The 15,780-nt window shown below is 38.2% G+C and overlaps 1 protein-coding gene across 1 annotated transcript; it reads left to right on the forward strand.

The window, feature by feature from the left end:
• Positions 1–11: 11 nt before the first annotated feature.
• On the forward strand, positions 12–14,622 carry BRAP (BRCA1 associated protein). The gene is made up of 12 exons (XM_053472916.1): positions 12–236; positions 2,496–2,657; positions 5,196–5,364; positions 6,212–6,401; positions 7,351–7,464; positions 8,869–9,017; positions 9,253–9,328; positions 10,409–10,547; positions 11,358–11,467; positions 13,031–13,120; positions 13,725–13,828; positions 14,198–14,622. Exons 1-12 carry the CDS (start codon positions 158–160, stop codon positions 14,550–14,552), a joined length of 1,737 nt encoding a protein of 578 aa, XP_053328891.1. The 5' UTR covers positions 12–157; the 3' UTR covers positions 14,553–14,622.
• Positions 14,623–15,780: the final 1,158 nt, after the last annotated feature.

Raw genomic sequence — 15,780 nt, forward strand, 5'->3', positions numbered from 1 at the left:
AGTCCCGGAAGTGCATGTGTATTGACATCGACTAAGGGATTCATTCCGATCCCGTTCCCGGTGCTGCGCTTAAGTTCTCTCGCCGCCCTGTTCCCGGGAAGTGACGCCGACTCATACAATCCCCACCCGTTTGGCTGTCACCAATTTGGCCAAACATATGAGTGTTTCACTGATTGTTATCCGGCTGGAGCTTGCGGATAATTCCCGTTTTCCAGTAGGCTTCCAATACCGTGCTGGTGAGTGTCACCTCCCGTCCCATATTGAGATCTTACTGTTTATTGCGTAATAAGTTTCGTGGTTTCAGTTAAAGAGATATATATACGTTTTGAACGTTTGCCACTTTAATTATGATAGTGTTAATGCCCAGAGGTTTCATTAATAAAGTGTCTAATGTGATGTAGGAGACAAAAAGTTGGATTTGCATAAAATAGTGCTATAGCATTGTTGCTTTAGATCTTATATTCTAAATCTACTATATGCGATTTGACATAAACATAGCTATTATTATTTATTGATGTATATGGCACCATCACATTCTGCAGCACTGTACAATGATATTTTGTTACTATTACACTGACAGATATATATTATATAGCTACACACAACCTGTCTAATGCTCTATAAAAGACATAAAGAATATTTAGAACATAATGTTTACTTAAACCGTTTTATTGTAAAGGTTTTATTTTTTAAATCTATGCATTTATGATCGAAATATTAGTGAAAATGCAGTCTAAACCCGGATGTAACTAAATGTGTTTATTGAACTTCTTTCCAAAGCATGTCAAATTATTTTACTGCAGTTAAATCCTTAAGCCAGATAATATTAGCATGTTTATCTTCCTGATTTGTGTTTACAGTGCAAAAAAAAACACAAGCCACTTGCTAGAGAAAAAAGATACTTCTTTGGTTGCTTGTGAAAAGTCATCAGCTGAATGGTTAATGGATATCGTGTGACAATATTAGTGTAAATGTATAGTGCTGTTTCGTTTTTTTTATTATTGATATTGTTATAGCTGAAAGAAAAATAGCGATCTCTTCTTGAAGTAAGGTGCTTTGCTATCGTTAGATTTGTCTGAGATCCAGCACAGCCTGTCTTTAGACTTAAATATAAATTCAGCTACGTGCTTATTGTACCTGCCATTCACTATGGTTACGTTTGATAACCTGGGTCAGCCTTGCACTGCAGACCGTCTTAAAAGGTAAGATCTGGTATTTACTTATGATTCGGGGATCGAGTTACCAAATGTACTGCTCAAAAAGTAACGATTTGCGTGACTGATTTGTTTACATGTTTTAATGTGAAGGGTGGATTGTAGAGATCCTACGTCTTGCTATTGACGATAATTCTGCGTTGGTTAGATGAAGATGTAGGAGCGCGAAGCGTTAGCAGGCGTATGCATTGGCTGTTCGTTCAGGAACAGATTCTGATGCATTGCAGGCTTTAAGCCTCATACAGCTGCATTACATCAACTGCTCCTTAGTCACCTTTTAGCAAATAAAAATCCTGACAATCCCATTTCTGATAATGTTCATCAACGTTTCATTAGCAAATGTGGCTGAAATTTACTAAAGGAAAAACCCATTCTGTATGTAATTAGCAATGCTGTGATTTAAAAAAAATCTGCTCCATAAACTCAGCAATGTATTTGGGGCAAGAAAACCTTGTATGTCCTTAGTCACTTAAGTGGTTAGAGAGAAGTTTTACACCTATAGCTTATGCAGTCCTATTCCATTGAAACCTAAATATCCCTTAATATGATTGTCTATTTCATACAGGTGCCAGTTCATGTACAGCGTTCTCTGACCTCGATGGTCAAGATCTTAAGTTAATACAATTTTGTCCATTCATGATATGGCTACCTGGCACATTGATAAGCAGCCATCGATCTAGTGTCAGAATCTGGTACAGTGACGCTACAGGATAACAGTTTTCCTAATGCATTATTATTTTAATCCTTGAAGGGAACCTTCTGGTTAAAAATGGGCAAATATGTAATATGTATTAAAAGTAATGCCTTCTGTATATTGTGGTAGCCACATGTGATATTGATGATAGCAGTGCACCCCACTGTCCCCAACTAAATAGCATTACGGTATGTCATGACAACTGTGTCGGGGCAAATAACGATAGTAACTAGCTATGTAAGTTTGTGTCGAAGCTGATGTCGAAGAATCAGGACAGATTCTTCAATATCCTAGCACATCCTTCTTGACTCTACTGCTATAAAACGTGCTTTCCAGAAGAGATCATCCCCCCCCCAAACTTTTTGGGTATTTTGCTTTTATGCTGCCAAACACGCGTGTAGAACACCCAGTTATGCGTGTTTCACATGCAGATGATCACCTCCGATCTTTCAATCCATATCTTCAGTTTAGGATGAAATGCCATTCTGATTGCTTTTGTGGCTTTGATGATTTAGCGATTGTTGCACGTTGATGTTTTCTGCCCCATCCTGTAAACCACAACTCATTAATATTTATTTCCTGCTCAGCCACTGAAATGTCTGATGAGGAAATCAAAGAAAAGACGTTGTGTACTGCAGCGGCTTGCTTGGAAGGGAAAGCGCCGGGGGACAGAACAACCATCCTGCACCAACACCTTGGGAGGAGGGAAATGACAGACATGATAATAGAGACTATCGGTCCTAGCACAGGTAAAAAACAAAAAAACAATTCGCTCTGTGTGCTGGCTTCACACCCGGTACAAAAGGCAAGCAGAAAATGATTCCATTCTATGGGCTGGTGAACCGTGTTTAGCTATCTTCACCTTGAGGTTTTAGTGACTGTTTTCTCTTTCCCATGTACAGTACTGTGAAAAAATGCTGTAAAGTAAGAATGCTTTCAAAAATAGACAAGTTAATGGTAAATTTTTGTCGTTTAAAAAAAAATGCAAAGTGAGTGAACAGAAGAAAAATGTAAATCAAATCAATGTTTGCCTTTGCCTTCAAAATGGCATTAATTCATCTAGGTACGCATGCACACCTTTATTAAGGAACTTGGCACGTAGGTTGTTCTCCAAACATCTTGTTGAATATGAATCCTAAAAGAAGTGGGATTTGCCTGCTCACTCATGTTTTCTTTAAAAATAGTACATACACTTCTCCAAGGGTATGTAAACTTTTGATCACAGCTATATTTGTTGGTTGCAGTCACGCAGAATGGTTTTTTGATAGTTCATGGCTTTTCCCCAGACAAAGGCTGGCATCGTAGAGTATGCTTGATAAAAGCTTTACATCATTTTTGCCTGAGTTTTACTCACATAAACTAGGGGTCTTACCCCTTTTTTGCTTAGTTGTAACTAGCTGCTTTGGGAAACCTGCACAGTTCTTGCAAATTGTCCCACAGTAAAACAAAAAATACCAGCAACATCTTTTTTTAAGCGAATTAAATTAAACTCTTGCAGCCTTGTGTGGGTTGTTTTGATCTGTACATTGTACTGCTCAAATATTTTTGTGGAAGTTTTTTTTTCATCCAGTTGAAACGCTGGAATGGCCTCAGATGTTGGGCAGATTATTGATTCTTCAAGGAGACGTACAGGGTCTATGTCTGATGAAAATCTGTAGGTGCCAGACAATTTGATGCAACCAGGCTTACCACCTTTCACAGATCTCCAGCATCACAAACAAAACCAATGGATAGTGATCAGTTATTGCTGCTCAAACAAATTTTTATGACATGGCAGCTAACACCACCTTATATTATGCAAGGCAGGAGATCTGGCACCCCACTGATTTGTTGGAGATCAAAAACATTTTTTGTGGGTATTATAAAGAAGCCAAGTAACTATAATCTCCTGTTGGATCGAAGATCCTATATTGGCCATCCTGTCAATTTTAGCCATGATGACCAGAGATTTGAACTACTTATCCACTTCAATGACAATGCTCGGTGCCAGCCAAAAAATTCTCCCTCATATGAAAGGCTTTATAAGGTAAGGCCCCTTCTAACTCCTCCTCCCATAACTGAATAATAGAGTTACAATCTATAGGTTGTCAGATATTACACCAGCATTGACATAAAGCTTCTTAGAATACCGGAGAAAAACATTGTAGAATTTGTATATGGAAAGTGTTAAAATATCAACATTCGACATATGCTGGGTTGTCTACTTTTCAAAAATATACGGTTTGATGGAGGTAAATTGAATTGGCCGGCTTCAAAAATGTCCCAAATAGGACATGAGGGCAGGATGACTACATGTCAAATTTGAAAATGTGCATGTCCCAAATGTGGCCTTTAACCCACAAACAACACGACAAACCTATACATGGGTGGTATCACGATACTTAGGAGATGTGGCTGAACGCAAACTTCTACCCAATTCCTCCCAACCCTGAAGGAAATTAACTCCTACAATACCAAAACTAATGCAGAGGGCTGCAAGGTGTTAAAATCAAATTTTAGTACACTGATTAGAATTCTAATGCATTGATATACTGTTGCTCTGACTTCTCCCATCACAAAAGAACTGTGAGTAAGAGAAAGCTGGGGACAAGGCCAATGGTGATTGGTCACCACAGCGATCACAAGGGTGGGAGTGCAGTGTTTTGCTGTTGGAATTCAGGCACCCAGCAACAGCAAGAACTAGAGACAAAGTAGTGTGAATCTGATTGCGCTGAAGACTTTTATTTATGACTTTCCATGCTGTCGTGTGGTCCCCAACGCATAGAGTTGCGTGACCGCATGGAACGGCCTTTGGTTGTCAACAAGTTAAATTCATATATCTAAATTACCAATATCTTGTGCTTTTTGTGTCAACTAATGTAGCTGCATTAGAGATATTTAGTTGATCTGCTTCCAATCTCATGGAACCTGAGATTGGTACCAGCTTGTGGCAGGGTCAGTATAATCTAATCATTTTCATGTCCCACAGTTATTTTCCTTTTCCTCACCAGCCCTTACAAAGGCTACCTATGCCATTCAACAACAATCAACTTAAATTAGAGGGGAGAAATGATCATGTAGATACTGAGACTACACAGTATACATATAAAGTACATTTTAATAAGTAAATATTGCATATTTTTATCTTTAAACACAATTACACAGGTTTGTTGTAAACAACTGTAAAATATGATTTCTTAGGTGACAGATTTTCTCAAGTGACTGACCCCAATCTCACAAGTCCTAAAGACTGTAAATATGAGAAAACCGCCTGATTGATAATGATTTATCTGTCTATGCTTTAATAGATCCACAGACGAGTCCTTCTCCTGAGGATCAAGATGATGATGATTTGGCTGCTTCTAGCAATCCAACTCCAGACTCCCCTTCCAAACAACTGCCTGATCAGATCATTTTCCTCAGCGGGAACCCGTCAGTGGAAATTGTCCATGGCATCATGCACCTCTACAAAACAAAGTGAGCCTGCGAACAAGTAACCTTAATGTTATGACTTATTTCCACCCATTTAATAAAGTTATCCATCCCTATTATAACTGCACAATTTATACATGCCAAAGAATACTTAGTCACTTTTCCCAAATACAACATTTTACAGGGAATATGTCACAGCTTTTAGTATATTTAAATTATCTGTAGCTTTGTGCTTGTGTCAATCAGTACAGTTGTTTTCGAGATATTTTGTTTTACATCAAGGAAGCGTAGATCTGTGCTTCAAAGTGTCACTACTAGTATATTTATTTCCCGTACTTCACCTTGCCTACTGTTAGAAAAGGCTTTAACAGCAATCAACAACAGGCCAGATATAACAAATGAACACTTTAATAAGTAAACATTACACCGTTACTCTAGATATATCCTGACTATAGAACTGTAGAATGCAGGACCCAGAAGAAGTGACAGATTTAAGTTGCTGTTGTTAATTGGTCCAGGCAGCCCTGGTAAAAGCAAAGGAGAACTTCAGGGCAGGAAATCTGACGTAAGCTTACGTCAAATAGTGGTCCTTTTACCTTTTAAACGAAGTATAGCCTAAATAAAATTGTTTACTGTAAAACAAACTACAAGATATGTAGCTTTGAAAAATAACTTTAGCTCTGCTGAAAGCTGTGAAGGAAACATTAAATAAGATTAAGGCACCAAGTTGGGTAGCATCAAAGAATGGAACGCCAAGTGAGCAATGACCTTCCAAAGATATTTTTGGTTTTGTTTTCAAACTCCTCCCAGACCTGTAAACTTGGTAAAGTGGCTACCTGTATTTATAATAAAAAAAAATTAGGAGATAACTTTGTTGCATATCTTTCCTCAGTAAAATGACTTCTCTGAAAGAAGACGTAAGACGCAGCGCCATGCTTTGTATTCTTACTGTTCCTTCAACGATGACCAGTCATGATCTAATGAAGTTTGTGGCATCGTTTAATGAGGTCATCGAGCATATGAAAATCATCCGGGATTCTACTCCAAACCAGTATATGGTTCTGATAAAATTCAGCTGTCAGGTAATATGTCAGAGATAAAAAGTTTCTATGTAAAATTATACTCTGCGTGTTATGCCTAAAAAGGGATTCTCATGTATGCTGTACAGCAGAGGGCTTTTGTCACCTGTGACCCACCATAAGCATACAGAATCTTCGGCGAGATGTCATTCAAAGATTCGCTTGTATGAGACAGAGTGCTTCTAAATGCGATCGAATGATTAAAATAGCTGTATGTAGGTGGATCATTCATGCACTTCCAACCTACTACTGTATTCTGAAGTTGAGTCTGAAACGGGCATATGAAAACAATCATATGAAATCATCAGTTTAGAATCAAATAGTAACAAACCTTTTCTGTCTTTGCGTTAGACGTATCTACATTGGTGAATGGTATTTTATTTTATGTAAGGCTTAAAAGTGCGATTAGAAGAAGATTTTAGGGGCTCGTGTTTGCCAGAAATTTTAAATGTCTATGTATGTGTATATATATATATATATATGTATATCTATTCTGTATTGTTACTTGTGTCTTTGCTTTTATTAAAAATGTTAGTATCTGCCATGATGTCCCAGTCCGCGCTAGCTTATTCTGTCGTATGCTCGTTTTCTGTATGTATGGTTGTACATACCTATTACACATTTTGACCTTTTGCTTTCTGTGTGTGCGTGTGTTTTCTTTGTTTAATAAAGTATGCTTTACATGTGACTGTTTGTCCCAGTCATGGAGGGAAAATAAAAAGCATGACAAAGGATTTATCTAGTGAAACATTGTGCGTGGTACAAGGTGACTGTCCTGCAGTGAACAGGTCAGGTGATCTCTATGGTTGAACACAGACTAACGACAGCCGCTCTGCGTTATCTGTGGAAGGTCACAGATTTCTCTTAACAGCTGAGCTTTCTATTACCTCGTATCACGTTTACATTGTAAATCCTTTCATATCTTAAGTCCATTTCTCAAATTCTTATTCAGGCCGACGCGGATAGCTTCTACATGGCTTGCAATGGGCGTCAGTTTAACTCTATTGAAGATGACGTGTGCCAGCTGGTGTACGTGGAAAGGGCGGAGGTATTCAAGTCTGAAGACGTGAGTATTTTATTTGTAGATTTCCTTTGTGTATTAAGCTAACACGTTCATTGTCTATACTGTTGTGACAATTATGTCATAGCTCCTGTCCCAGCATGGGACCTTCTATTCGGAATAAACTTTTGGGACTCTGTTTTGATGATGCATCTTATGCTAAACGTATAGTTCTTTCCTCAAATACAAAAAGATAGCTTTGGCATTTGTATTTTCTAACCTTTGGGTCCTATATAGTATTTGTGCTAGTTTATATTCAGATTATACTTTCTTTAAATAGTGAAAGTGTTTGTAGGGATTCTGGTTGAAGACTTGCTGCTTGGGTCCGTCAAACAGAATGTTATTTTAAAGCATCTGCATATTGAAAAGGGACATTTACGGCACTTCCCATGTATGAAAGCATGTCTTGTGCACCAACGGAGATCCGGTGCCAGAAGAGTTAGCAGAGCTTACTCAAGGCATTGGATCTAATAAATAGGCAGCTATGATATTGACCCTCCTGGCACCAAAAAACCTTTTAGTGATACGTGCAGCCTCGACAGCGAATTCATCGGAGTGTAGTTAGTGTTGTACTGTGAGGAAACGCTAATTAAATATTGATTTGATCGCAAGCGTCTAAAAGATATGTTTCCCTAGTTTATATTGGTTTTCAGTCGGATTCTTCACAGTAGGCACTTTCAATATTTCAATATCCATATTTAGCATGTTTTAGGATGATTTTTGGAATGAAATCTGACGCTTTTGCCGGCCGCTAAAGGAAGGTTTATTCCTTTTTTTAATTGTTTTGGTGCCTGGCAGTATTTTATAACGTCCTATACAAATAGTTGTCCGCTCTATGAATGAGCCAAAATGTTTCTCATCGGCATTATCTTAGCAAAGCTTGGCGGTGGCAGCTGTGCAAATCCTCTATTCTCCAAGTTCCATAAAGATTCTGCCAAGGTCTCCTGAGCTGCGTGCTCATTGGTTGAGCTCATTTGCAGGAAATTCCAAGCAAGCTGAACAAATATAGCCAAAAAACGAATGCAACTGCTGTTAAACGTGTGGGGAAGGCGAACATAAAAAATATACATTGTATATCAAGAATCGTCTGAAAATCAAGGTATAAATTCTTAATCTTAGCGCCACAACTCCCATCACTACTGAATCTAGTCCCTATTGGTTCATCGGTATACAGGGGCAGCTAACTCCCAGCAAGCTGGACTTAATTCTGCTCCATATCGTTAAACTCGGCAAGGAATTACCGTGTTTCATTGCTGAGTGCAGGGAAGTTGAAGATATGTTGACGTCCAGTTGACGGCAGTTACCAATAAAATTATATTATATTGGCCAAATATATTCTCTTCTGTAAAATGTGTTTTGAGGAAAAGCGTGCTCGTTCACGTTCATTTGATTAACCCGCTGTATTTGTAGGGTGCCAGCCTTCCGGTGATGGATTTAACTGAGCTTCCAAAGTGCACGGTGTGCCTGGAGAGAATGGATGAATCCGTCAACGGTATTCTCACAACACTGTGTAACCACAGCTTTCACAGCCAGTGCCTGCAACGCTGGGAGGACACCACGTACGTCATTCGCGTATTGTAATATTATCTGACTGCCCACTTCACTAATGCCACCTTTGCCGGAAGGCAATGCCATGTGTACTTGGTAATGTAAATCCTGACTTCTTTATGCCATGTTATACATTTTTCTTACATTTATGAATAATATACGCTTACCATTCTATTTATTATAGTTCCTTTAGCAACGTTATTTGCAAATTAAGAAGCAGTTTAGGTAACTTCTCCTTTGTTACAGGTGCCCAGTGTGCAGATACTGCCAGACACCTGAACCAGTAGAAGAAAACAAATGCTTTGAATGTGGTGTACAGGAGGTAAGTTGACATTTTATGCACATAATGTACACAAAAACCCCCCAAAACATTTAAGTGGTTAATTTGGAGCTAGAATACATGTTTGTCACCATATTCACAGCCGGCAACCAAATGGTAAATTTAGGTCCCTCGTTACCCATTGTTTCTGTCAATCCAAATTATGTGATGTACTTTGTCCTGTTTAGACTGCGTATGCTCTGCAACATAAAACAGCGATATACAAATCAATAAATAATACACTTTATAAAGCATTTTGGTAACCATCTTAGGGTTTTGGGTAGCTTCTCATGTAAAAGAGGCAGGGGCAGAAAAAGGTAATTAGGTAAAAGAGATCTTGGGGTGTTACCACTTTTTCATCCCCTTAAATTTGATTCTGGAGGCAGTATGAAGACGGTGATTGGACAAGTGGTGAGTAACACTGAGAAGTGAAGATAAAGGTTTCACAACAGGTCCTAACCCATCATGAATAAAGAGGGTGATAGGTCTGGAGACTATCAGTACACTTCAGTATCATTTGTGATATATGCTTACAAAAAAAGACAACGTACTTGGTATGTGTTAAGAGTTCATAGTCCTGTGTGAATGGAAGTCTCTTGTTTTGCTTCTCCGTGTATCTGATTTGATGATCTACCAAGCTGTTATTTGATACAACGCATCGATTTATCGAGAAACATGATCGGTAACAAAACAAGGTGACACAGGAACATGCCTCAGTATGTGTAACTGTCCGTGTATATCAGACGTTTATATGTATGACCGTGTGCTGAAAAGTACATTAATTAAGAATGTTCACTGAAATGTGTGACAGGGCTGGACGGCCAGAAAGAGACCTACCCATAAAGATCAATATAAAACGGCACAAAAGCTTTGCCACCAGATCTAAAAAAGCCGTGGCTCAACCCCTGATATTAACCTCTTCACGTGTAATTTAGTTCTGTGCTGTCCTCCTGCTCATGAAGTACCACCATCTTTAGGCCCGATTGAAGGTTGTTTGTTAGAATGTGGTTAACGGTGGTTTAGTAACATATCTTGTATGATGTCTGGTATGTACTATAGTTTTTGTTTTTTGTTCTCTGGCAGAACCTGTGGATCTGTTTAATCTGTGGCCATATTGGATGTGGGAGGTATGTCAGCAGACATGCATATAAACATTTTGAGGAGACACAACATACATATGCAATGCAACTGACCAATCACAGAGTCTGGGACTATGCAGGAGGTAAGAAGATTGTCAGCCAATCTTGACAAGACTTTTTTTTTCCAAATTAGGAATTTTAGGAATCAGACAACAAAGTTTAAAATGTGATTTTCAGGAAATTATGTATGTGTATTGATGATCTGTAGACAAACACTGCTGCGAGTGGCGTGTCTACAGGGGTCGTAGATGTGACGGGAGGCCCCATGAGAACCCTCCTTCCTGTCTCCTCATACCAGTTCAAAATTGTTTAGAAAGGGCCCTTCTGACCTGGACCGCGCCAGTCCGGGGTTGGAAGAGCCCTTTCTTAACTATTTTGAACCAGCACGGGGAGACAGGAATGTATTGGGTTCACTTTGCGTCACGTGACCCCGCGGTGTGATGTTTGTATGGGTGCATTGATGTGTAATTGTGTATGGGTGTGTGTAAGCATGGATGTGTAATTTGTGTAAGTGTGTTTACATATGCATGCCAGAGTGTATGTTGCAAGGGGCAATGATAGCACAGTCCAGCTGTTGAAGTTGGGGGGGGGCCTGTGGTTTCTAGTTAGGCCTCTGACCGGTGCTGTAAGTACACGTATGCCTATGAATAATTGCTAAGTTTAGTGTGTTTTTCCTCATGTCTCCTATTCAGGAGGTGTATCCCTGCTGTTGGATGCCGTGCGGTGGATTATATATAATGGAATATACATTGATCTTTTTTTTTTTTTTTTTTTTTTTTAAATAAACTTTCCTCCTGTACGTTATTAAATCACTTTTTTGTAATTTACTATTGAATTCAGCCAGTGGCATTGTCCTTCTTCATGGTTTTACCTTTATGAAACAATCCCTACAGATAATTACGTTCATCGATTGGTCGCAAGCAAAACAGATGGAAAAATTGTTCAGTATGAGTGTGAGGGGGACACCTGCCAGGAGGAAAAGATCGACTCTTTGCAGTTAGAGGTGAGAAACTTTTCGGTCTTTTTGAGTTCTCATCAATTACTGTAATTTCCCTCTGTGTAGAAATCGGTGCAGGATTTGTGTAATTGATGGCTAAATGTATGTATGTATATATATATATATATATATATATATATATATATATATATATATATATATATATATATATATATATATATATATATATATATATATATATATATATATACATACACACACACACACGTCCTGAACTTTGTAATTTTAATTTCAGTGTTGGCCGTAACAACATGTAACTGGAAAACTACGTGCAATATACAGTTTTGTATTCAAATCAGTTGCAAACTATGACAACCTTGTGTTTTATTTTTTAAATTGTAATATAAAAGACTTAGCCCATCAGGATCCCTTTGTATTATGTAAAATCAGGTCATGTACAATAGTTATGCCCATAAATAGAAGTATAAATGCAAAAAATATGTAAGTATATATTCATAGCTACAATTACTTATCTCCTTAGTAAAATGATAGTATATTTTCTAAAAATATAAATTACTAATATTATGATGAATAAGAATGCTTTCAAAAAATAGACATGCTAATTTATTTTATTTTTTTTAATAATTTTACAAAATCTAAAGTGAGTGGAACAGAAGAAAAATCTAAATCACATCAATATTTGGTGTGACCTGTCTTTACCTTTAAAACCGCATCAGTTCTTCGACGTACGTTTGCACAAGGTTAGGGATTTTGTAGGCATATAGTTAGGTGTGTGATTTATTTTTAAACGCAGCAGGTGGGGTCATGTGATTTAAGTTTTCATTCTTTAGTAGTGTATTTGCTGTTAAAAACCGATTAAATAAACACTTATCTGGCTTTTGAAACAAGTGGATGATTAAAATATATCTGAAACTTCTGACTACGGTTCAGATTTTTCTTTTTCATTATAAGAAAAGTAGCATATTAAGTCTTAAGGAAAAAAACAAGGATGTAATTGATACATGTTACTATATATACCTCTTCAATGTTCCTGACATCCCATTAAAAAGAATGCAGATTAAAGTGCTCTTTCAATACTTTAACATGCATTCTTCAGAACAAAGAGGTTTCAACATTTCTTGCCACTTATTGGCTTTTTTTTGTCCTCTGCACTGGGAAAAAAACATAATGTCCCCCGCCAGCTCTTTATATGACACGACTGAGTTCAGTTCTTAACCTAATCATTAGAGAAGGCAGCGGGGCGCACTCCAAATGCCTTGTGTTGTAGGCATGGATGACCAGTGGTCGTGACTTGCATCAGCAGGTAGCCACCAGTGAAATGACACATGGACGCTGAAACAAGCACCGCTCACAAAAAATAAGCATTATTACTCCTTTTGCACGTTTGTAAGAAGGCATCATTTCTTATAGACTATACATAGTTAAGACTAAGATATCAAGGACTGTCAAATGTTGCGTTCTAAAATAATGTTGGAAATGTTAATTTTGTTTACCATCTTGTAAAGCTTCTAGTGCTTGATGAACATCATTGTGTGTATATGTTCTGGTAATCTTCTTGGCCTTTTATTCTGTCCGGCGTGGTTTCAGTATTCCTACCTGCTCACCAGTCAGCTGGAATCTCAGCGCATCTACTGGGAAAATAAGATTGTCCGTCTGGAGAAAGATACAGCAGACGAGGTAACCACACGCTGAAATCTGTTAACATTTAAAACCTGTTAAAGCACAAGAAATGCCAGGAAGGTTTGCGATAGCAGCTGTGTGTTAAAAGTACTACTTCAAAGTAATGTTGCAGCAACTGCTGTGGCTGAGCTAGTGTGCGGCAGAATGTAGCAAGCGGTTAAAGGTAATTACACCTCTAGTGATTATATTAAAATCTAAGTGTCTCATGTTCTATGCTTTAGCCCATGAATGGTGTCATAAAACTGGATAACATCTCTATATGTGGCTGTAATCTGTCCATAACATTTATAAGAGCTGCTCTGGACTAAGTGCTGTCCCCTCCTGATAGCGGTATCTGGATCTTGCACTGGTATGTTCTCTTCTCCTCCCCGTCTGGCAGGGTATTTCTCTCTGGGACGTTCATGCAGTGATGGGAGTAGCCCTCTGATGTACAATTACGCAGCATCAATGTTTGCAACACACTTTACAGCAATGGCTGCATACCATGATAAATAATCGCTACAGAGGGCAGTCTAGTTTAACGCTGTGCAACAAATCAGCAGTGAACATACGTATTTGGCTTTAAGGAAAAAACAAAAGTAACAATTTCTCTCTATTTTAGATTAATAATATGAAGGCAAAGTTTAAGGAGACCATAGATAAATGTGACAGCCTGGAACACAAATTAAATGACCTGCTTAAGGACAAACAAGCAGCAGAACGAAGGTACTGAGAACTTCCAAATCTGTTGGAACAATCCTGTGCGTATTGTCGATGTTAACACGCTACACTGCTACAACTGTTCACAACGCATTTGCCAGTAATGTGGTTTGTATCGGTGTTGTTGGCAATTACATTGGACATACCACATACAAAGGTGAAAAAAGTATGCATAGGGGAATAAATAGAAAAAATAACACAAATCTAAAATGCACAAGTGATCAGATAACAACTAGGGGTTTTAGTCAATAGATCTGGGGCTTGTAGGTTACTGATAGACTTTCACAATATATTGTTAAGGGTCATCACCAGCTAGTTTCTCCTGCTGGATCTGTATAAGGCAGAGATAAATCAGTTTTTAACCACATTTTGCAGGTGCACCCAACTAAACACCAAAGTAGCCAAGCTTTCATCAGAGTTGAAGGAAGAACAGGAAATGAACAAATGCCTGAGAGCAAACCAGACTGTCCTGCAAGCTAAACTTCGAGAAGAAGAGAACCTGCGGAAGGAACTCTGTGAGCAGAAGGACGTGCAGATCGTGGAAATGCAGGACCAGCTGCGTGATGTAATGTTCTACCTGGAGGCACAGCAAAAAATCGATCAGATGCCTGCAGATACACGACAGGATATTCAGGGCGGCCAGATCAACATACCGGTGGCATCTTCCAGTTCTCCTCCTGCGTCTGCAAAACATCCATCCCGGAAGGGGCGTGGGAAAAGAGGAAAATAGAAATCCAAAGCTTTTTCACCCTGTATATCTCCAAATATAGTCTGCAGACTTCAGTATGACCTAGGCATAAAATATATATATTTTAAATGGGGCATATTAAGCATATGTAGTTGTAAGACCTACCTGTTTCATTGCCTGAGATGTGTGGCAGATTTAGAGCACAGTTTGATCCTGCTATGCCATTTAAGTCCTCGGACGGAATTCATAGTATACAGAATCTTGAAAGATGTCGGTTTAACTCATGCCATAGGTGCCTACAAAGCATTTATAGCCTAATTAACTGAAAGACTTGGGAGTAAATGGTTTATGATTGGACCATTTCAACAAGAGCTCTTGGGTTTCCCTGCCATTACTATTAACTGGCCACAAGTATATCTCTAGACCAAGGGTATCCACCTCTCATGATGCTGAGTTAGGTTCTTGAAAAGAGCTTGTCTGCGGATGGCGGACTACCATAGAACTGACAGCTATCTGTAGGCTATCTTTTGCTGAAGACAAGTTAAGTAGTTGTTTTGGTTAAGTTACATTTTGATTCAATGTTTTATTATGCAACTTTTTTGTTGACTAATCCTAAAATAAAGCCTGCTGGTGGTGTGTGAGAAAAAGATTTAGGAATCCCCTGAAGGATGGTTTTTAACCTGCTTTGCATACACTTTGGCATTGTTACTGCAACAATTAAGAATACTTCAGAAGTACAAAAAATGTATATTTTGTTTTTATAGTAGAACATGGGGGTAAACTCTTAAATCTGCAATATGCTGTAGTTTTTCAGTTTCTATTTTGTTCTGGCCACAAGAACCTAATATGCCAAGAAGATTGTCGTGTACAGAAGATTTTCTGTACTAAGCACTCTTGGCAATTCTAGATAATCACATTAAAATCCTTAAACATCATGACCATACATGAAAATCTTTTGGATGCCTTCTAACTGAATATAAAAGGGCTGACAATATTGATGACATCATGTGCGGCCATCATTCACGTATTACTGCTAGTAACTGAATACAAGTAAGTGGTTCTTTAAAATAGTATTTAGATTGTTTTAATCATTATTTATTAATGATTTAAGTGGATTTCTCAAAGTAATGCAACCTTTTTATGCCGTTGTCGGGGTGCTGATGCATTCTCCCAGCATCGTTTGCACTGTTTGTAAAATAAATGAAAAAAGAAAATTAGTTCTGTTATCAAACCCATCTGACATTAATGTTATAGTAACGTCAATGATATG

The sequence above is a fragment of the Spea bombifrons genome, chromosome 1 (genome assembly GCF_027358695.1).
Source record: "Spea bombifrons isolate aSpeBom1 chromosome 1, aSpeBom1.2.pri, whole genome shotgun sequence".
Lineage (NCBI taxonomy): Eukaryota > Metazoa > Chordata > Amphibia > Anura > Pelobatidae > Spea > Spea bombifrons.

Coding starts and splice junctions, on each gene's coding strand:
- BRAP (XM_053472916.1), top strand. CDS start 158: ATGAGTGTTTCACTGATTGTTATCCGGCTGGAGCTTGCGGATAATTCC. Junction 11,468..13,030: donor TCGACTCTTTGCAGTTAGAG/GTGAGAAACTTT, acceptor GCGTGGTTTCAG/TATTCCTACCTGCTCACCAG. Junction 13,829..14,197: donor AAACAAGCAGCAGAACGAAG/GTACTGAGAACT, acceptor CACATTTTGCAG/GTGCACCCAACTAAACACCA.